Source organism: Cynara cardunculus, assembly GCF_001531365.2.
Source record: "Cynara cardunculus var. scolymus isolate 2C chromosome LG 5, CcrdV1, whole genome shotgun sequence".
NCBI classification, from domain to species: Eukaryota; Viridiplantae; Streptophyta; class Magnoliopsida; order Asterales; family Asteraceae; genus Cynara; species Cynara cardunculus.
Genome location: NC_037532.1, coordinates 1,537,222 through 1,561,271, shown reverse-complemented (window position 1 = coordinate 1,561,271; position 24,050 = coordinate 1,537,222). Strand labels below are relative to the sequence as shown.

General features: G+C 34.3%; 2 protein-coding genes across 3 annotated transcripts; one reads left to right on the top strand and one right to left on the bottom strand.

Annotated features, from left to right (window-relative positions):
* Nucleotides 1–1,442: 1,442 nt before the first annotated feature.
* Nucleotides 1,443–10,817, bottom strand: LOC112512653 (putative uridine kinase C227.14). 2 transcript variants are annotated; one of them, XM_025118722.1, is made up of 12 exons: nt 10,670–10,817; nt 9,321–9,460; nt 9,175–9,218; nt 8,698–8,775; nt 6,301–6,493; nt 5,639–5,669; nt 5,495–5,553; nt 5,302–5,375; nt 3,317–3,403; nt 2,722–2,783; nt 2,037–2,065; nt 1,443–1,953 (listed from the first exon to the last, which is right to left on the bottom strand). In XM_025118722.1, the coding sequence occupies exons 1-12, from the start codon at nt 10,731–10,733 to the stop codon at nt 1,867–1,869; spliced, it is 948 nt and encodes a 315-aa protein (XP_024974490.1). In that variant the 5' UTR covers nt 10,734–10,817; the 3' UTR covers nt 1,443–1,866. The 2 variants fall into 2 exon arrangements, with proteins under 2 accessions (XP_024974490.1, XP_024974491.1); XM_025118723.1 differs by lacking the exon at nt 3,317–3,403.
* A 4,419-nt stretch (nt 10,818–15,236) lies between these two features.
* LOC112513139 (photosystem II reaction center W protein, chloroplastic-like) lies at nt 15,237–17,141 on the top strand. Its single transcript, XM_025119299.1, has 2 exons — nt 15,237–15,389; nt 16,634–17,141. The coding sequence occupies exons 1-2, from the start codon at nt 15,308–15,310 to the stop codon at nt 16,954–16,956; spliced, it is 405 nt and encodes a 134-aa protein (XP_024975067.1). The 5' UTR covers nt 15,237–15,307; the 3' UTR covers nt 16,957–17,141.
* Nucleotides 17,142–24,050: the final 6,909 nt, after the last annotated feature.

Below are 24,050 nucleotides of genomic sequence, written 5' to 3'. Positions count from 1 at the left end.
TTGGTTTTTCTTTGTTTAAATAAAAATATTTGTACACAAAGATGTTTATTAATGTTTTTGTAATCTAACATTGAAATACAATTTATATAATGCATTTACTTGAATTTTTTTAAACATTTTATAAAAAAAATCTTTAAAAAATCTTTAAAAAACTTAAATTACAGTTAATAAAAACTTAAGAAACAAAAAATTGGTCCAACACATAACCGATCCTAGGTCAAGTTAGGGTGTAAGTGAGTCGAGCTTCTTGATGAGCTACTCGAGCTCGTTTATCTCGAGCCCGAGTTTAATAATTCTCGAGCTCGAGTCGATCATGAACACAAAATATAACTCATTTAACTTAACGAGTCGAGCTTCATAACACTAATGTTCGACTCGGCTCGTTTGAAAACTCGATTAAACTTTTCAAGTCCAGTCGAGCCATTCGAGCAAACATTTTTTCGAGCCAAACATACTCATATGTTCACTAAATCATATCATACAAAAACAAAACTTATCAACCTCAAGCCTATAAACGAGTTAATCGATCGTATGTTCAAGCCCATAAACGAGCATCGAGCTCGAGAACTACATTGAAAAAGTTATTTGAGCTAAAGTTAAGCTCAAACCTTTTCGAGCCCAACTAAAATAACCTACTACTCTACTCGACCAGACTCTCATTTATCGGTTTATAATTATAACCGGTCTCAAACTCTCAATTAGTCTTTGGATAGGGCCCAATTTGAGCATGTCTACCCTACCCACAACTATAAATTTTATTTTGCAACTTTTTGAGCATTTAATATAATGAGACGATTACCTATATTTTAAGGAAACCCACCCACCGTCTCATATCCAATTTTAGCATACCACGTGTACCTCATTATCAGGTCTAAATTTCAGGAACATTTAATACCTTCATCACGACTTTAGGGCAAATTGCCTTCAATTCATACACAACAATTATCAAACCAAACTACCCCAACTCTTACTGTTATAAATCTGACCTGAATTATATCTGACAAAAATAAAATGTAAGCATATATTATCATTGACGTAAAAGATTGTTCATATAGAATGCGTTTGATATACAGACTGGACTAGAGTACAAACATGACTCAGCAGACGATTGTGAGATATGCGGGTGAAGAATTATGAAACATTTTATGGTTTTAATTTGAAATGAGTAAATTTACTTCATCCCGTCACATAATGAATGTCTAGAAGGAAAAGACAGTTTTAGAAAATGTGAGTGAGGTTCAGTAAAAAACACATATATAAAACTGAAGACCCAAAATAACCGTTCATTTGTACTATATGCACATATTACATATTTTAATTAACAAGATGACAAATTTACCCTTAATAAAAGAAATAACAAAGTTTTCTCATCTCATAATTAAAAGAGTATAATTAGAAAATAGTCACTTGCTTTTAAAAGTAACATTTATTTTGAAACAAACTAAAAAAGAAACTTAAACATTTATTCAAGGACAGATGAACTCCCATCACTCAGTTTTGTCTGGTCTAAAGTCTAATGTCACACCAAGTTTTACTTCTATTGAGTCCCACATAACAGACACACTCATAAAGACCCAGGTTGCACAAAATACTATTTTCTAGCAACCCCAAAAGTATACCAAAAAGACAAGAAACAAAAGGGTGTCAACAGATCATAATTATGGCCTACCACAAATAATCCCCCAGTCCCAGAAATTTGGGAGAACAAAAAAAAAACATTTTATTTTGCATTACCTGAGAAGAAACAGACAATACTTCAACTCACCTTTGATTTCCTTCCTCCTGTTGTTGTCTCTTGATTTCATCTAGAATTTGCAATTGTTCTTTTTATTCGTTTTCACGAAACTTTAATCGTGAGTTTGACCTTCAAAGACTAACCGATTTGATTATCAAATCCGCGTGTTTCTTTGACTTCAAGACAAGTTCCGCATTCGGCCTGTCATTGTATTTGATCTGTTTTTATTTTACAAGCCAAAGGTCAGCAAGTTAAGAAAACGGAAATCGGAGTAGAGGATAAGTCAAGATTAGTAGCGTACCCGTTGTTTGGCGATCTCTAGGGTATTACCTAATAATAAGATTTAAAAAGGATGCATATTTATTATAATTGTAACAATCTTTTCATATCGACAATAAAAATATGTTGTCCTCAAATCCCTTGTCCCCTGTCTGTCCCACCAATCATGTGAAGTCAGTCACGTCATTATTTTATTTAATATAAATTTATTTGATTCTTGTTTATATTCTTTTTCCTCAATAAATAGATGATGTGGCTTCATATGTTTTGTAAGGGTGTCCGGGCCAAAGCCCGACTAATCCCCGGCAAATTTGGAGGCTAAACATGGCCCCACTTAAATGTCGCCAACACTCCCCTCCCAGGGTTCGAACTTGGGTTCATGACTATGCCATGCCCAAGCCTTTACCACTAGGCTGGAAGGTCTTTGACGCTTCATATGTTTGATGGACATGAACAGACAAGGGATTTGGGGACAACTGGTTTTTATTCATACAAGGGATTATGTTTCCTTGTCCCCTCTCTCCACCAATCACGTGAAGTCACGTCATTATTTTATTTAATATGAATTTTTTTATTCTTGTTTATATTTTCTTTACTCAATAAATGGATGATGTGGCTACATATGATTGGTGGAAGAGGAAGGGACGGGGGATTTGGGACAACAAATTTTTATTCATGCGGATGGATCATGAATGGAAGACAATTACCGGTTGATATATGTCTCTTCAGAAYTCGTTCCATTGCTACATCAATGTCAAGATCAATGAACCTTCCAGAAATTTGAAACTAGATTAGTAATGTTCCAACATTTTAAACCGGCTAAATTATGAAGAAGGGTAGTAAAGTCAACATTTTTAAGAATTATATGCATTATTTGAATCCACGTCGAGTTTGACTAGTTTCTAAGAGAATATTGCATCATGGCAAAGCGCTATATTTGGTAGCAGAAAAGGGGGTAAATAAATTTCAGTCCCTAAACAAATCTAATAATTTCTCGATCATAAATACTCCCTCCGTTCCAAAATAAATATCCACAATAAAAAAGGTACGCAGTTACAGAAGTGTATAACTATTACACTTTTTAATTAATAAAATGACATTTTACCTTAATAATAGAGGGAGTAGTGAATTTCTCCATCTCATAATAAGGGTAGACTTGGAAAGTATGAGCTTACTCTTGAAAGTGGACATTTATTTTGGGACAAACTAAAATAGAAACGTAGACACTTATTTTGGGACGGGGGAAGTAACAACTTTTAGTTCCAAAGAACATACCGTAAGTACTAAAGATCTTAGAATTACCATTTCTCGTCTAACATTGATGCTATTTCTTTCCAAGTATCGTCTTCTAGGAGTAAATAATTGCCTTCAACTATCACAACTTTGTGCCTGCAAATAGCATACTTCATTTAGAACTATGACTAAGGGCCTGTTTGATAGCAGCTTAATGAGCTTAACAGGATTTACAGCTTATTCGGTCAGCTCTACATAACTGTTTGGTAGTGGCTTAATGATATAGAAAGTGGCTTAGCTTTATGCAGAAAGCCAAGTTTTTTCCGAACCTGCCCCTTCCAATTAAAAAACATGCTCCTTCCATCCGTGAAAAAAATCTCCCAAACAAAAACCTTCTCAATCTATACATATAGATTAATCTACACAAACAGCTTTATCCATACATGACTTAATGAAAAACTAACCAAACAACCCCTAGATGTAGAGACCGTTTTGCAAAGTTTCACAAAAAGCATGCAATAAAGTTTACATAGCAAGTTCTCTAAAATAGCATGAATGAAAGGAACGTAAAGAGAAACTCTTTAGGCACATAAATGCTGCAGGCACTCTCCCGGTTTTCAGAATTTTACACCAGCTTTTCGTCATTTATTAACCACAATCCATACAAATGAATGACTCCATCAGTTCCAAACTAAATGTCCACAAGAAAAGAAGGGTACACAGTTTCAAAAATGTATAATTTACACTTTTTTAATTCACTAAATGACAATTGTACCCTTGATAATGAAGGGAGTAATAAATTTCTCTATCTTCATAACGAAGGGTAAAAATGGAAAGTAGGAACTTTCTTTTTGAAAGTGGGCATTTATCTTGGAATAAACTAAAACAGAAATATGGACACTTATTTAGGATAGAGGGAGTATATCTGATTCTTGGATGCCAATTGGAGCTGCAACCAGTAGCAGCACCGATTTACAACTCAGTAATTCACAACACAGTAGATTTGACGATTGTGATTCTTTCTGTGTCATCTATTTGATTTTTAGTACCTATTTACCCCCCCCCCCCAAAAAAAAAAAAACAAATATGGCCTCTATCCCAAGTAGTTTCGTGCGTGAAGGCTGAAGTAGAAACCCATAAGAAGTAGAAAATAGAAAGAGAAGAAATGATTGAGCGCAAGGTAGATGACTAGCATCCTTTCATGCTCCCTTATTTAAAGCCAATTCCTCGATCCTTTAAAGCCCATGACTACTTCACCCCCTGTTTCTCTTTAATACTCTCCGGCCTCCCTTCTCACCGGTGCATCCCGAAATCTAAGCAGGAGATGCTTAAACCATCTGAAGCGGTGTTGTTGCTAACTATTATTCTCTCTGATCCAAAACAATGTCCACAGTGAAAAAGACATTTAGTTTTATAAATGTACAATTATTACACTTTTTTAGTTAACTAAATGACAAATTTACGCTTAATAATAGGAATAATGAATTTCTCTCTCTCTCATCAGTAAGGTAGAATTGGAAATCAGAGACTTATTCTTTGAAGTGGATACTTACTTTGGGACAAACTATAATGTAAATGTGGACACCTATTTTGGGAAGGAGGATGTACTAGTCATTACTCTTTCGTAGCCGAATATTAATTCAACCCCATATCTAAATTCGGGATCTTGGCTTGGTCTACATCCAACATTACCCTTCTCTATGGTTTCGCTTCTACTTTTCTGTTCTCTTCCTTGTTAATACGTTCTTAAGAATTTGTTGGTAAAAAGAGCATATTTTACAGAGACTACACATGCAGGCATCACAATTACTCCATTCAGTCATGTAACATTATCAGAATCTTCTCTTATGGGCCCAAGTCTAAATAAACAACAGCCATTAACTTAGCCAGCCTGATCTTGGTAATTTTAAGCTATGATATAACAATTTAGTTAGATTCGCTCTCCCTTACATGTCTGTATATTATGTCGATATTAATGAGGGATTTAGTAGAGAGGACATGCCCAAAAGACAGAAATTAGATGAAGTATAATCTCACAGATATATAATACATACTGAACATTTACGAAGATATCGTCTTCAACTGGGTCTCCAACACCATGGTCAAAAGATGGAGCATAAACCGACCCCTGAATTACGATTAATCATTAGATCTGATGTTAATGAAATAAATAATAAATATATAAGATTATAAGTACAGATTAGGTGATCGGAATCAGTCAAGTTGATATAGGAAAGGAAATATTACCTGATTCCTCAGGGTCTTCAGACATTTTAAGAGTAAATCAGGATTAAATGTCCACGGAGCTGATTTGACCACATAACAGTTGGTTTTTATCAAGTGATTGCAACATTTAATAATGACTGATATGATACGAGTGAAGAAACTCACCTCCCCTTCTTGCGTGGGCTTCCTTCGGATCCTAAAAGGAATAACAATAAAAGAATCAAAATTGACCAAGTGCTCATTAAAAAATGTACTAATTAGCGTAGGTGTATATTGTATCAGTCATGTGCCTCGGCTAATAGTTCCTACTTAAGTACTTACACAATTATACTCCCCTAAACCAATGATTTCTTAGGGGCCGTTTACCCAAACGCTTACCGGGTAAGTGATAACCGGTAAAAGTCAACACTCTCACTTACCTTATTGGGTAAGATTCTAATCCATTAAAACGACATTGTATTCAACAATTTATCCTGTAAGCGCTAACGGGGAAAGAGTCATCACCCTCACTTACCGCGTAAGACTCTAGGCCCTTGTCATCGCTCTTACCAGTTAAGATTCTCGGTCCTTGCCATGTTCATCCGGTAAGGTAAAGGGACTCCATAAGCGCTTCCTCGGTAAGCATTTAGTGAACGGCCCCTTAGTTACATCATTCATTTTGACATCTGTTCATGAATATGATTGATTTAGAAAAAAAATTACTTTATATGGGCCTGATTTACTAGTTTTGTAGCTGAATCATGCATGTTAAGGTTTCTTAACAAGTGAAAGAGAGATTTATTCAGACTCTCGCAGTGAGAAGTGGGAGAGATTGAAAGGAAAAGAACCTCCATTGAATCCAGCTGGTGGCGATAAAGATGGAAACCATCCATGGGAAGGACTACAGCAATTTCCGGAGGTTCAACCTGAGAATCGAAGGAACATGATTTTTGAGGCCATATCTTGTTTACACGCTTAGCGATCTCTGAAGCAACAGTGGTCTTTCCAGCACCAGGAGGGCCAGCTAAACCCACAATATGCCTGCATGAAAAAGCAGAAATTTTGGAGATCAGATAACTCATTTGCTGCTGCATGTCGAATTTAACCATTTGGATTTTGTTTTGCATTAATGCCAACCATCAAAAAGGGCAGTATGTAATACTATTAGTGAATGTTTCCATAATGTATTGTGATCATGATGAGCTGAAAAGTGATATGTCAACACTCGGAGGAAAATGAGTGTTAAGGAAAAAGCCAGAGCAATCTTCCAGCCTCCACCATCCCCACTTCCCAACATCAAAAAGATGTCTCAAAAATCCTACAAGTCTTTATGGAAGACTAATCGACTCATCAGGTTTATCCAACAAATCAAAGATCTAAATTCTAATGAACTAAATTCATATTAGGTGTGTACACTTTATTCATTGGACGCGTACAATGGTCTTACACAATTGGTGATCAAATGGGTAATTTCCAATTGAAATCGAATGTTTACAGAAGGTACCAACAATTGAGAAGATGGAGGTGTCCTGACTCGCATCAAAATGAAAATACCGAACCCCCTCCACCTATTCCCCTTTTTCAGTTTATACCCCTCTCCACTAGACAACATCATATTATTAATTCCCTTTTTACCCTTTTGAACTTACTAATATTACTTTATAGCTACTATTACTGAGACTATATTGCCCCCTCACCACCAAACTCTACAATTTGTTTCTCCTGGCATATGTAAACTTGACAGTAGGTTTATCATCCACAAATCCAGATGAGAAACTATAACRCCCCAAATTCAGGACAAGAGAAGAGTGAGGTCCAAAAGTGCTATTGTATGATGAATAAAGTTTAGGGTTGAAGACTTGATGTAGGAGGAATCAAAGTACATGGACTAAAGTGGAAAGGCTTATATACGTTCAAAATGAATGTGTCCAAGGAGGTTATGCAAGGTTATGCAATTTGCGGGCAGCAACAGTTTGGGGGAGTTGAGGAGCCAATTGAAGATGCAATATGCTGTCATTTTCACTCCTATATCGTAACCCGAAGTCAGAGAAGGAACAAGAAGAGGAATACAAGGTTTTCAAGTGGAAAGGAAGCAAAAAGGGGTCAGTATGTGCAGGGAACTCTTCAACAAGATTAAGTTAATAATTTTGCTTCAAGTTTATGTTTTGATGCTTCTCCAGTAGCATTGCACGTAGTAGTAACGATTGCCATCGAAATGGAATCAGTACGAGGCCTCAAGGCCATAAAAACGAAGAATAAATGGAGGATTTAGTGTACTTGACATGGTAAGTGATAATGGGCACAAATTAAAGCATGATGTGTAATGTTGTTGATGCATAGACATGCTAAGTGATGGGAATGCATGTTAGTAGCAATTTGGTGCAAGAAAAACGAATGAAAATGATATAAATTTGGTTAAAGATGGGGTTGTGTGCACATTGGTTTGTTGACAGGCCCTCTGTGATGAAAGTGATGGGGTCACATGGTGAAAGAGACGAGCAAGGTCAGAGCTCACCTATAAGGCCTGCACAGATGCAGTCAAGACTGAAAGTGAGCTTAATCTCACACATAAAGTCGCATTAACTAGTCCAGGCCAGCTTAGCAAAATAAGCTTGCCTGAGCTCACAGGCCAGCTTAGCAAAATGAGATTGCCTGAGCTCACACAGATGTATGCGAGTTTGGACACAAGCTCAAGATCGCGCCCATGGTTACATTGACTAAAGTTTGACCTAGACCTGAGTTGTTCAGAATGCTATGCTTAGTCAAGTAGTATAAGTGTTACGTGAATAGTACAAGCACTTAGATGCATGTGTATGATATATATACATGTTATAAGTGGAAAAGAGTTACACTTACACAAACTTTGGGTGGTTTCATGAGACTTTCCGAAACATGCATATGTTATATGTATGTTCTCAACTATGCTTATGAAAACTGAATGAGCATGCTATGTGTTCATATTCAAGCTTAAGCATGCTATGTGTTCACATTCAAGCTTAAGAATGCTAATGTAAAACCTATAAAGAATATTAAAAAAATTTGTAGAACAATAATTAATAGAAGCGAGTATTCCTCCACTGGATGATTGCAAGTCCCGGAACATTACCAGCAACATGTGATAGCCAATGACCATGATTAACTTATGGCATATCTTAACTATCTGAATATGTATATAAATGTAATTATGAATGTTCCACGCACCCTAAAATAGATTAATTGTTTTATATCATAAGACCTGAACTTACGTCATACTGGTATTTGTTCCTGAAGCAGCAGTTGGCACCACACGTTCAGCTAAAGTATCATATACTTCATCCATGGACCTAGAAAATGGGGAGTAATCTAAAACCTGAGTTTGAGAAATATTAAAATACATATTAACCATGGCAATCATATCAAAGACACCATTGGGACCCCTTACATCAAGCATGGAGTCTTGTATGAAGGTGTTTACATAATCTAAATAAGCATAAGACAACTGCCTCTGCTTCAACATAAATACATAATCTGTAGATATTGAAGCAAGTGCATATACGCCTTCTTCCCCCTGGATGCAGGCACCTAATGGAATAAAAATTTACATCTACACCAATTTCAAAGAAGTTTTCTGTCTAGAAGTAAGAAAAGGAATTGGCATGAAGGTGGTAGATAGTAATTCGAAAAATAGAAAAAACATTAGTGATCATATAGATAAACAATAAGTACTTTTAAAAATGACACACCAAGCCTCTACTATAGGAATTTCTTTCTTCTGGCTGCATAACACCTGAAAATAGATATTAATCTATGAGACCCATGTAACAGACAGACACAAAAATCAGAGAAGGAAATAAAACCAGAAGGAAGAATAAAAGAAATAACATTGAACCTGAACATGGTATTTCTTACGCCTTATAAATACACTTTGATTTAGTGAAGGCTGAAATCTGCTTTTACCAGCAAACATGGACACAGAACCTGGATAGCTTTGAGAGACACCAACTTTCTTGAGCAGCACCATATCTATAGCTTTAGTATTACTCAATATTAGCTGGTGTCATGTGTGGATATACTATGTGGTATGCATGTGCAAGTGCAAGCTTGCTAGTCAAACAGTGAGATGGCTACATGTAAAGATACACACTCACACAAGCAGTTCAAGAATGCAACATGACATGATGACATTAAGAAAATGAGCCTAATCATATGCAGGAGCAATGCTATCTTCACTTACAAAGGGAAAAGGATCTATCGATGTGAGATCTAGTCATGAAACAAATTTTTCCACACGCTGCATAACTCGCTTATATGATTCGCACATGAAAATAAGAGGAGCGACGGGGTTTGCATTAAAACTATGCCCTTAATGTGCTTCCCCCACATGTAACTCACCCGTTAGTTTGTTCAAAATCAACCCTATCGATAACCAAAATTGATCTTTTATATATTTTCTTTGTAGTTGATTGATTAAAATAAAAAAAGGTGATGTAGTCATCTCCAATGTAGACATTGGAAGGCACCATAAAATGATGTACAAAGAGAACATTCATTTGGAGACGTAAAGGTCAGGCAGTGCATGAGAGGACTATGTCAAAGGAGTTACCTTAAATAGGAGTTTGTGAAGGAAGTCATTTTCAGCTCACAACTAGTTCTAAGAACAGGCTAGTTGCTGTAATTATTTTTGGAAAAGAAAGCCTCAACTTATCACACCTAAACTGAATACCAAGCAATGCATAGCCATGAAACAACAATATATAGCCTTCAGAAATTGCACATGTTATACTCTCTCAATTTCAATTACAAGAGTCCACATATCATTTCAACCGTTACTAGATAGATCCCCATTTTTAAATATTACACCCACATAAACTTCCCAAATCATTTTTACCTAAAATGTGATCCAAATCATTATTCTATGTGACTACGTCTTATGAACATTCATCAGAGCCTAAAATCCATGACATGAACGTCTTCAAAAACTGGCTTCCAAATTACACACTAAGTATGAATCAGTAATTACAAACATATAGAAACGCATCCTAACAACAAATCAAGAGTCCGAAACGAAAGCAACATCAATCAGACACAAATTAATATTGAAATTAAGATTTCTAGATTCAATTATCAGCGAATTCAAAGGTTAACAACTAATGCAGTGAAATGCATCACTCTGATCGGCTACAAACGAAATAATTCCATTACAATCTCGTATATTACGTACGCCTAACACACACATACCTGAAGCTGAGGAAGGAAGCCAGCATCGCCTTGAGCTGGTGGAGAAGGAAGAAATCTCCATCATCTGAAGAATCGAGGAATCACAGAGCGGGAAGAAGGGTTCCAGGCAGCTTTACAATTGAAGTGGCGCGTGATTCGTCGTCGTCGTGTGGTTTGTTACACGTATCAATTGTTATTAACGTAGAAAGAGCATCTTAAATTGGGTAAAAAGAGCTTTTTTTTAAGTAACTAAATTCAGAAAATATCAATATTAATATATTACGGTACTCGTGCAATATACATCTTAATTTTAATATTTTATTTTAAATTTTATCTCAGTCATTATTATAATATGATTTTACGTGATTTTGAAAAAACGATAATGTTTTTATTTTGAAATAAAATATGAATTTATCATAAAAAATGACAAAAATATATCAATATTAGTATCAAATTAACTATTTAAACTTTCTTATTTTTTGTGTAAATTTTTAATTCAATTTTTAATTATAATTTAATTTAGGTTCAATAACGAAGTAATTTATATTTGATTTAGTTTAATTATTTTGTTAGAACTCGATAATTATCCTAATTATATTTTAGATTTTTTTAGATTTTAAAATGAGATGTTTATCCTCTATTTGATTACGTTTATCCACAGTTAGTTACACGAATTCAAACATGTAGCTTTAATAAGTTGTACTTATGCATAATTTACTTGTAATCTTGAATTTTAAGTAATATGCATCAATATATAGTACTTTATGCATAAAAAATTGTTTTTAAGAATTTTTGTCAAATGCTTTATAATATAGTATAGATATATACGTTAAAAAGGAACAACCAAAAGTGAAAACCATGATAATTGAGTATTGAGGTATTGGTGATCATGGGCTTTGAAAGTTTTTTTTTGTTTTTAATTAACTTGAATATCCAACCCGCTATGCAAGCCGAGTAATCCCAGAACGACCACCTGCTTTGTAGATAGCTCGGAGTCACCGCATTTGAACCTCTGTGGCCACAAGGGGATTTTTATTCCTCCTTGGATTTGAACATGGGACCTCCTGGTATTTTTGACCTTTGGAGCTAAGTTCAAACCAATCAGACACCACCCTTGTGGTTGGCTTTGAAGGTTTATTTGGATGACCCTATTGAGTATTAAGGTATTGGTAAATTGTGGTTGAGTTTTAGATATCCTACATGGGTGAGAGGTTAAAAGATTAGAATAAAGATGTATATACAAGAAAGAAAGATTGGCCTGAATTGATCCATCCCAGCACGTGTAGTTGTTGTGTCTCAATCGATCCATCCCAATACGTATCTCTCAATCGCTCACTCTCAATCGTTAAACCTTGGCCTAAATTGATCTTGGTCTTTAAAAACATAATCGATCCTAGTTGTTGTTGCTTGGGTTCAGCCATGGGATGCTCTTGTTTTGCAGATGCACGTCTAGAATGATGGGGTTTAGGGTGTAGTTGCTTTCAAGGTTGGCCCTATTTATTTGTTTGGTCTCGTTCCAGATCATTTGTTAGGAATTGTTCTTGTTTAGATGTTATGGTGGAATAGGGTTAGTGGAAAATTCGGTAGTTCATGGTGAGGTTCTATTTTATTCCATATCTTATTGATACAGATTTCAAATTTCAAACGTTTGTCAGTTTACAAAACAAGCAATCTTATTGATTCAAATTTCAGACTTCAACACCACATCTGATAAATCATAAGTGAAATAAGAATTCAGATTTCAACACCTATTAAAAAACAAACGCCACCTAAGAGACTAAAATAATAATGGATTGTAAACCATGAGGATGAAAATAACAATAAACTTTAAACTGTATATTGTCTATGGGACACGATTGTAATGACCCGTTGTTTACACGTTTGTTATAGAATTAGTCTCTTACTCTTACGACCGTACAAAATTGGTCCATGTCGACCACTATATTCGTTAGCTACAAAGGCTTTTTTTTTTGTTAACAATTAATATTAACACTTGTAACCACAAGGGTGATGCCTGATTGGTTTGAGTTTGGCTCCAAAGGTCAGAAATACCTGGAGATCTCAGGTTCAAATCCAAGGAGAAATAAAAATCCCCTTTGTGGCCACGGAGGTTCAAAGGCGGTGACTCCGGGCTATCTGCAAAACAGGTGGTCGTCCTGGAATTAGTCGGCTCGTATAGCGGGTTAGATATCCAGGTTAATCAAAAAAAAATATTAACACTTGTTTTTCTTTTAATCACCATCTTCACTCAAGATCAAAAGCCTAAAATCTAAGGAGAAGTAAAAATCTCCTTGTGGCTACGGAGGTTTAAATACGGTGACTCCGAACAACCTGCAAAGCAGATGGTTGTCCTAAAATTAATCGGCTTGCATAACAGGTTAGATATACAGGTTAATAAAAAAAAAGCCTAAAATGAAATTCACAAACCTAACTCAATATTTTTAGTGTTAATATTCCCGTTCGATGGAGCAATTTCGTTGATGCACGAGGATATGAATCCTCTTTTGTGTTTCTTTCTACCTTCTTCCCCATCCATTTGCTTTCTGACATCTATTAGGTTATAAATATTACATTCATTTTGTTCATATCTGTTATTTGATCGTAGTTAGTTCTTCTTAACTAAAGGTCATTTGTTCTTGTACGTTTGTCACTATATTTTATCATAACGGCATTTGTTCTTGTATGCGACCTTCGGATGGCGACCTCGACTCAATCCCATGGTGCCTTAAAATATGAAATGGAAAATATCAAGTGACTTTGCGAGGTGTCGAGCATTTGGCTGATGAATAAGTGTCGGTTAGTGCACACTTAATCAACAGATAAACTCTTTGCTTTTGCCAAATGAAGGACATATTTAAGCTTTCCTTTTGGTAGATGTCAAACTTTCCATTTTTGTGCATAWTACATAAGAGATGAATAGAGTTAAGGATGGTGATTTGTCCCGATCCGAACARGATGGGGATTCTCTGTTAAAGCGGGTTCGGGGCTAGGGATCCCCGGTAGACACAAGTCGGGGTCGAGGGCTGTTACTCAAACCGGGGTTGGAGTCGGGGCTAGGGATCCCTGGTAGACTTAAACTAACGGATATTCTTCATGGGGTTTACCGGGGACGGGATGTTAATCCTCGTACCCAGCCCTGGTCGGAGCATGGGGATTACAAAACCCGCCTCATCCCCGTCCCATTGCCATGCCTAAGTAGAGTTGTTCACTAGTGGAACTGCTTGTTAGACTCGTCTTTTATCTGACTCAAAAAAGCGRGCTTGAAGTTGGACTAACATTCTCGAATAAATGGGTGGGCCCACTCCGCCTTGTTAAAATTAATAGGTGGACATGGACGATGCAAAAAAATGGGTCAGGCCACCCCGGTCCATTAATTTTTTATAATTAAATTTACAACTAAAATTGAAATTTCTTGCTATTTATCAATTCCCATTTAATTATGCTCGTGATATTAAGTTTTTAGGAAATCTAAAAACATACTTACCTCAATTGATCAAAAGTTTACTGTTTCATTTGGTCATTTTCTTTATCGATAATCCATATTTTGTGGAATTTTTTTTTATAAATTATGTACATTATGTATTTACGTCAGCTTTGAAATTAGAAAAATTATTATGTATTTTGAATTATTTTATATAAGTTTTGTTTTTCTTAAAAATATAAAAAAGATTTATAGACCCATTAGTTCGTGAACAAGACCGGTCCGTTTACAGGGCAAGTTTTCAAGCCTGTCACAAAGGCTTGAGTTTGCTATATTACCTCGTTGGAGAAGAAAATAGATTAGTATCGGCTTGATCCTTTGCCAAGCCCGCAAATGATCAGTTCTACCTAAAAGACCAGTTTTCAGTAAGCAAAAAAAATATCTCGGGCCTTGGATATGAAAATAAGCAGCATCCCCAAATTTTGTATGCTGAGTTCTTTCGGATTTTTTCAGACCCGAACTTCTAGAAAGAACATGATACTATCAGTCTTTTACCTCTARAATTTCATTTAATAAAAATAAAGTAAGGAGTCGTTTACCAAACACTTACGTGGTAAAATTTAACATTATCATTTACTTACCGGGTAAGATTCTAGTCCACTAAAACGGTATCGTATGCAACAATTTACCTGGTAAACGTTTACCGTATAAGACTTTTAGTTCTTGCTCGTTCTTACCGGGTAAGATTCTTGGTCCTTACCATATTTATCCAGTAAAGTAATATGACTTGATGTTCACTTATCTGAATAACGTTTGGTAAACGGCTCATAAGTAAAATTTGTGGAACACAAACACAATTACTAATTTCTAGTATATTTAAGATGTAATCATAAAAATATTTGTATTTTGTAAAAAAAAAAAATTATTTTCTATGACCAAAATATTTTATTCGAAATAACAAAAATGTATAAATATCCTCACGCGATCCATGTACACCCCGCATCACTCTATAAAAACCAAGCATTCCACCATGGTGTAGGGATGTCATGACACGTGGAGGAAAACCAGTGGTGGAATAAAGATGAGATCCAATCCRTGTAATCCAATGTGTGTGGTTGCACCGGATATAACCTCAATAAACCAATCAAAATCATTCAAATTTATATAAAAAACAAACTAAAGCCTTCATCTTTGAAGTGCAATCTCCATTCTTGAATCTTCAACTTCCTGCAAAGAAGATGGCATCCATTTCTGCTTCCATTTCTACCCCTTCTCTCCTCCAGAAGCCTTCGATTACCGTCCGTGCTACCCCGATCCTCGGTACGTTTCGAATTCACTGTTAGTTGTGTATAAACTGTCTTATAATAGATAGATACGATAGAGACGTAAGTACAACAATCAAGGTTGAACAGTCTTAACTATTTGCAAACCTATTAAGTTCATCTAGTCGGATGAATGGCTGTTTGTTTACCTTCTAATAGTTGCATTGAGAGACAGYCTCTGAACCGATAAGAGGTGAACCATGTTTGAAAAAAAAAAAAAACTCTGCCTATTAATAGTATTAAAACTCTCTAAATGATTTTGTATTTTGAGCCTCCCTGAACCATTTAACGCCCTAATTTTCAATCTGAACAATTACCAAACAATCATATTTCATTTTGTACTATATCATAAAAACCTCTTAATCATCTTGCACCAAATCATTCARTAATTGTCAAACAACCCCTTAATAATGAATGAACTCTAATCATCTTGTCTAAAAATACTCAAATCGTAAAAAATGAACTCCATAAGTATTATTGTTAGGGTTGAAAATTGAAATGCCATGAGACTAGTTGCKTCAAATTCAATGCTCGTTGTGTATAAAGTGTATTATAAGTTATAACTGATAAATACATAAGTATTGCTATTAAGTATGAAATACCACAAATATAATTGTCTCAAATTCGATRCTAGTTATGTATAAACCGTCTTATAACTAATAGGTACGTGGSCATTATTGTCGGGGTTGAAATACCACGAAATTAACTGATTGATGGTCTAAAAGTACCCTTCAACTCGTTTTAATTTGTTTGAGGTGTTTAGAACRTGTGTCGTGCTTTCAAAATGATTGTTACGACTTTGAAGAATTAGAATCAAATCGATTAATTAAAGTTATGGTATGATAAAGTAACCTTACATTTATCTTTAATAATCAGTTAGAGGTGTGCRGAAAATCAACCGATCCAATTGAAACGAATCGACCATAACTGGATACCCAATGGATGTCAACCTATGAATAGACCTATGATCGGTTATCTTGCAACAACGTTTTTCGTAAATTAATCAAAATCATAATCGATTTTTGTCAAATATTCAAAACTGATTATTGCAACTTTAAACAACCGTGAAAGTTGGAAACTCCTTAGGGGTCAAATACCCGAGTTCGATTCCGTAATGTGTTGGGCCACATTCCGTTTTCCAAAGAAAAACAAAGTTTATTCAATTCATGTGAAGAAAACACAAAAAAAAAACATGGTTGTAACGAAAAATATAAACTAATGGAAGTTGTTATTGTTGAATAGGGTTGCCATCGATGAGCAAGATGGGGAAAGTGAGATGTTCGTTGGAAATTAAGCCCGCAGTGGCATCAGAGGATGCTGCACCAAAGTTGAGGATGGGTGCACCATCCTTGATGGCKGCAGCAGTTGCCGCAACCATGTCGAGCCCAGCAGCCATGGCTCTTGTGGATGATAGAATGAGCACAGAAGGAACCGGGCTACCCTTTGGTCTAAGCAACAACCTTCTCGGGTGGATCCTTTTTGGTGTTTTCGGTTTGATMTGGACCCTTTACTTCGTGTACACCGGCAGCCTTGAAGAGGATGAGGAATCCGGTCTATCTCTGTAAACTTTCTTACCTTAAACGACAATGTGCCAATTGTGATGGACTTATGTGTAATATTATTCATGTATCCTTTCTRCTTTGATTGAGGCATATTTATGTTTATGAAAATTGCACTTTGGTCCTTCTAGATTTGAATCTCGACACATTTCTTGTAAAGTCCGATTCCATTTTTCGCATCTATTATGAAAGAAAATATCGAATACAACTGTTTATATCATCTCAATAACATGGTAAAAAAAAAGATACTCAGATTTGTATGGATGTATAAAGCAAACRATGAATGTTCGGCTATGGTCAGAGAACTGTCGATCTGTCTGTAAGACCATGGGTTCGACCACTGTTATATTCATCGACAAAACAATTATGTTGTCGATATGGAGAAACTGAAACGAAGTTATACTATTCTTCATTTTGAGACGGTATAACTTCGTTTCAATTTCTTCATACCCACAACATAATTGTTTATCAATGAATATAACAGTGGTTGAATCCATGGTCTTAAAGACACGTAGATAACTCCCTAATTATATGTATCACTTGTTTCATAGAATAAGCAAGTGTGAGGGCAAACCCCAAGCCCAACTTTTGCAACTTCTATTTGATTCATAGTCCAAAATCCCGGTTTTCTTGAGCTCATCATTTTCACCGAGCAGTGTTCAATCGCACCAATATTACTAGCATTTGAGCATACCCGTTAACCTTTGAGAGCTCGTTCAACTTGGCAAATAAAGGCTAGGCCTTGGACTTCTCTTCATAGATCGCTAGTTCGAATCTCCTTACGGTTATTGGGGATTTTCTTGATTGTTATCTTTAGGGCCCTCGGGATTACTCTAGGTGCATGCAAACTGGCTTAGACACCCATAGTTTTAAAAATGCTTGATGGCATCAATGCCTTGAGCTTCTCTTAAWAGATCGTTAGGTTATTGAGGATTTTCTTGACTGTTATCTTTAGGGCCCCATAAGATTACTCCAGATGCATGCAAGTTGGCCCGGACATCCATATTAAAAATAAATAAAAAAACAAAGATGCTTGACGGGATCAACGCCTATCTGATCGTGCTCTCCGGTCATGCTTATCTCGTCCACTAGCAAAGAACGCCCTTCTAAAAAAATTTAGATGGCCATTCTAGATACAGCTTACGGGCCTAGACCGTGTGAATTAGTGGTGCATTCGGGCTGCCGATACGACTTCCAAAAGAACGCCCATTCGATGAACAAGCCACCTTGTCAAACATGATCTCCTATATCAAGAATCACAACTGCAACTACAGTCTAGCGATCCACAAGGCCCCAATCTTCCAAGCTCGTTTTCAGTAACAAAAAAAGAGTCTCGACTTTTTCAAGCCCGAACGCTTTTGGAAGAAAAATTTGGCTCAATCCGGCTTTTAGGCCTTACATGGCCTGSGCTTCGGGCTTGCTAGACCCGGACTTTTTCGGATCGGGCTTTTGGGATTTGGGTTTTTTGTAAACAAGGTTGAAGCTGGATATCTCTTGCTTCCTCCCTTCTCTTACAGCACTAACTATGAGAAAATCCAAGAAAAAGAGTCCGACCAGGACTCGTGTCGGAGGACTTTTGAGCGTGAGCCACCACTCATGCAGCGACAAGGACCCGCAACTCTCGAAGGGGCCACCAACCACCCGAAGCGCGCATTCACGCTACCAGAGAGCGCGTAGGGGGTTTGGAGATAAGCCAATACACAGGTGTGGATTTAGTTAACACCCATCATCTCTAGATTGTTGCTTATATCTTTAACAAACTGTCAAACCATCTCTCTTTCTGAAGTTACCAACTGCAGATACAGTAATAACCAGAAAACCACGGTGACGGTTTCTATCGACTAGACTTGGACCATCGAACCATTTCTTCTCGATATATGATGGATTCTCCGTTCTCTTCTCCTGAAAGGGCTCTTTTAGACGGTAATCTAACCGGGTTTCACATATTCTCGTGAATCCGATCTCGCATTGTGACTGGATCTCTCATCGATTAACCAGATTCAGAAACTTTTTATTCAGATTTAGAAACCAATTAAGAACAAAAGATAGAAGTTGGGAAGAGATGAATGATTCAATTCTGAATTCATCCAGCCATTCTGCATCCCCTTTTTATACAAGAAGCTCATGATGGCTTCAGGAATCTGCCAGGAAATTGCTCCTAAATGATACATACAGATTCTGTATCTATATATATATATATATATATATATATATATAATAACAATTCTTTATACAGGTTGTTACTATATAAACGCCAAATAAAGTTTGATTGGTCCGAGAAAATTGCGGTTAGACGTTTCTGCTAGGAAATAGCTAACTACTTAACTTAACTAGAGCAGTCAAGCTAAAAATTAAATTGAAAAAAAAAAAAAAAAATTGTTTCCTGATGGTTCTAAAACTCGTTGAATGATTTTGTATCTTGAGTTTTCCTTAACCATTCAGTACCCTAATTTCATTCTGAATAATTATCAAACAATTATATTTCATTTTGCACTATATTATAAAAGTCTTTTAATTATTCTGACCACTTAATCATTCTACACCAAACCATTCAGCAACTGTCAAACAACCCATAAATCTTTCGGTTGTGGGACTTTCAGAGATTTTAAATCCAACCATTCTTTTAAACCAAACATAGGATTGATTCAATTCAATTCCAAATCCAAATCCTACTAAATCCGGCAAACTAAATGGGTCGTTACTGTCTCTTACCGGTTAACTAATACTTATCATCTCTTATCGTGTAAGAGATGTTCATCTCGTAAAAATGTCTTTTACCAACAATCTTACCATGTGTAAAGACTGTTATTCAGTTAAAGCATCTCCAACAGACTCTCTAAAATAAMGAAAATGAGGCTTTTGTTCTCTATTTTGCTGCAACGGGTTCTATAGAGAAAACTAAAAAGAAAAAAAATCTAAATTTAGAGATTTCTCTAAAACGTTGATGGAAGGAGACAGATTAATTTTTATTCATTCCCGCCAATGAGATTCAATTATTACATTAATTCATATATATTCTTTAAACAACGTATTAGAATGATAAACTTATAGCATATTTTTTATAATACAATAGATGTTGAAATCTCTGAAATAAAAAATTAGTTGGAGTTGAATGTAATATTTTTAGAGATTTTTGCCGTTTAGTTATCTATTTTTACCGATTAAAAACCCTAGAATTACCAAAATCGAAGTCATCGACGTTTTGTTCGGTTTGATTATTTGACAGTTGTTGAATGGTTTAGTATAAAATGATTAAGAGATTATTATGATGCAGTGTAAAATGAAATATAACTGTTTGGTCATTGTTCATAATGAAATTATGGCGCTGAATAGTTAAGGGAGACTCAAAATACAAAATCATTCAAAGGGTTTTACAACTTTTTTTGTCAAATAAGATTCACCTCTTAACAATTCAGATATTGTCTCTTGATGGAATTGTTAATAGGTAAACATTAAACAAACAGCTCCTAATCTGCATACAGAAACAAAATCGTATCACAAACCCTAGAATGATCGAAATCCATGAACAAAATTGACTCGAAAAAACAAAATCCTTCAATAATCAAAGTATTGGATTCAAACAATTAAGATTTGATCGAACGATTTTGTTCGTGAATAGAAACAAAAAACTGAGCAGATGCGTAGCTTCTCGAAGGTTAAGGTTTTGACCACCGTCAACGGTCGAAGGCAACATCCATGGAGCTCCCCTTGTCACTTTCCATATTTACTCCCACACCTTYAGTTTCCATCTCATTTGGTCTAATTTCTTCAAGAAAAAAAACATGATAAGTAAAATAACGTAATTTGATTTGATTTTTATTTTGGGTAACATATTTCAAAACTTATATTTTAGTACCTAAGATGTAAAATTTTAAACATTTAAATATCCGGGCAATAGGTTGAAGCATTAACCAGTTATCATACTGATATGACGAGTGATGTGATATCAAACTCAGTATTATTTGCTGACGTGGTTAGTAACATAGATTTTTTTTAATCTAAAATTAGTTTCAACCGGTTACTCGGGTACTTAAATGTTTAGAACTTTACATCTTAGATATCAAAATAAAAGTTTTAAAAGTACGTTACCCAAAATAGAAAAATTAAAATACATTACTTTTTCATGCAATTTGTTCTTAATTTTAGTGGTTTTTATTTACCACCAACCAAAAGATATAAACCCGCAAAATTTTAGCACAAAATTTGGTATGTTATAGTTCAAATGAGGTGGTTTATTAAAATTTTATTTGGATATCACTTGTTTTACCATAAAATATGGAAACAATTGAGAAATTTATCCGGTAAGAAGCATAAAAAAAAATAGTCGGGCTTTGGCCCGGATACCCTGACAAAAAAGAAGCATAAAAAAGATCAAGAATAATATAATTGGTACGGTAATCTTAAAATGGAAGATCAAAAATTATTCCATCAATAATATTTTATTATAAAAAAAAATATTTTATTAAATATTTTAATAATATAATTGGAACGGTAATCTTAAAATGGAAGAAAATGTTGAAATTAAATGTAGTTTCTTTCTAATTTTTTGAAGTTTTTTTTTTAGAATTTTTGTTTTGTTGGAGATATTAGTAGGGGGCGGTTTGTTTACCTGTTGATAGTTACATTAAGAATCAGTGTCTGAATCGCTAAGAATGAACATTGTTTGGTAAAAAAAAATGGTCTTTTATAATTCTAAAATCTTCTGAATAATTATGTATTTTGGCTCTCCCTTAACAATTCAACACCTTAATTACATTGTAAATAATTGTCAAACAATTGTATTTCATTTTGAACTATATCATGAGTAYGAGTGACAAAGGGTTGGGTTGAGTTGGGTACGGATTCAACCMATTTATTAAACAAGTTGAAAATATTAACCCAACCCAACCCATTTAATTAAATGGGTTGAGATTTTTTTTCAACCCAAACCAACATGTTACCTAAATAGGTTGACAGCGAGTCAACATATTTACAATTTTTTTAATCCAGCATGTTAAATAAATGGTTGAACCTAGATTGACCTATTTTAAATTTTAAATAAAAAAACTAGACTGTTTAAATTTTTTTGAATAAAACACAACACAACCATAAATACAAACAAATTGTTCAAGACAATGAAGACRATTGAATTTGGACTTTCATCTCACGATGATATAATTTTTAATTAAAAACAAAACAAAAATAAATATTAAAATACTAAATATAATATTTTAAATGAGTTAAAAACAWGTTGAAAACTGTTTGAAAATAAGTCGAAAAATTCAACCAAACTCAATTGTAATCCTGTTATCTTTTTGCATTATCTTAAAAAACCAACCAACATTTTCTTGCACGTGAACTTTCTTTAATTTGTTTTTTTTCAATTAATAATATTTAAAAAGTACTTTTAACTATTTATTTAATAATTAAAAAATTTATGAAATTAAAAAAAATATCAAAAGCATTATAATTATAATCTTCATTATTCAATCAAACTGACTGCATGTTCGTGAGGATCCCACCAGAGCGAATGTCATTTTCCCATTGATGCTTTTGACCGTCTTTTGATTTGTGTTTTCACACCACCCGCGGACGACTCGGTCTCGACGACATGGTCTACTACTCTACTTCGATATAGGGGCATGATAGGTATTTGAAAAATCCAATTAATGGGATAAAAATATATAAAATAATTGATAAAGATGGAAGTCATAACTTCACCAGAGTTTTTATAAATTTTTTTAAAATATATAAAGAAAAGTAAAAATATGTTAAAAAAAAAATCTCCGTTTTAATTAAAACTATATTTGATAAACTAACTGATAATTGATAAGGTAGTTGGTSATTGATAAGTTAGATGTTGRACTAAATATGTTTGACAAAAACTAATTGATAAATGTAAAATGATAAAAAATGACATGTTTAAAAATCAACCAATTCTAACATTATCTATACTACATTATAAAGTATTTGACAAAAAATTATTAAAAATAAATCATTGTTTATTGATACATATTACTTATAATTCAACATTAAAAATAATTTTGCGTAAGTACAACTTATTAAAGCTTCATTTTTAAATTCGTGTAACTAACTGCAGATAAACATAATTAAATACATGATAAACATTCATTTTAAATATATAAAATCTAAAATATGATTAAGATAACCATTGGGTTCTAACAGAATGTTTAATTATTATATTTATAAAAAATTATATTTATTAATCCAAAATAAATCACTTTGTTATTAAATCTAAATTAAATTATAATTAAAAAATTTGAATTAAAGAAGTTCCACCAAAAAAACGAGAACTATTAAATAGTTAATTTGATACTAATATCGATTTGTTTTTTTTTCTTCAAAATTTTATGCTATTTTCAAATTTATATATCATTTAAAAATAAAAACATTATCGTTTTCTCAAAACCACATAAAATCGTAGTATATCGATGGAGACAAAGAATAAAAACTGAATATTAAAATCGAAATTTATCTCATTGCATTACGCGAATACCTTCTAGTATAATTAAAATAAACAATGCTTAAAATTAGTCGATTTTAACATTATATAATTAAAATAAACCACGGACTTATTTTTAACATTATACAATTAAAACAAACCACTAACATATTTTTAACATTATATAATTCAAATAAACCAATGACTTATTTTTAATATTATAATATTATAATTAAAACAAACCACTAACATATTTTTAACATTATATAATTAAAATAAACCAATGAGACGTTATTTGCATTCCATATCATATTTGCAATATTGTTACGAATTTCTCGCATCTCATTGCTTGACCCTCGCATGCTACCTTGACTAAAACTTGTTTTTTTTTTATTAACCTGGATATCCAACCCGCTATGTGAGCCGACAAATCTCAGGACGACCACCTGATTTACAAATAGCCCGAAGTCACCGCATTTGAACCTCCGTGGCCACAAGGGGATTTTTATTCCTCCTTTTATTTGAACCTGAGACCTCCAGATACTTTTGATCTTTGGAGCCAAACTCAAACCAATCAGACACCACCTTTGTGGTTGACTAAAACTTGTTTTGCCATCTAACTTTTCATAGGTATATAATCACGATGTTGCTGAACAAT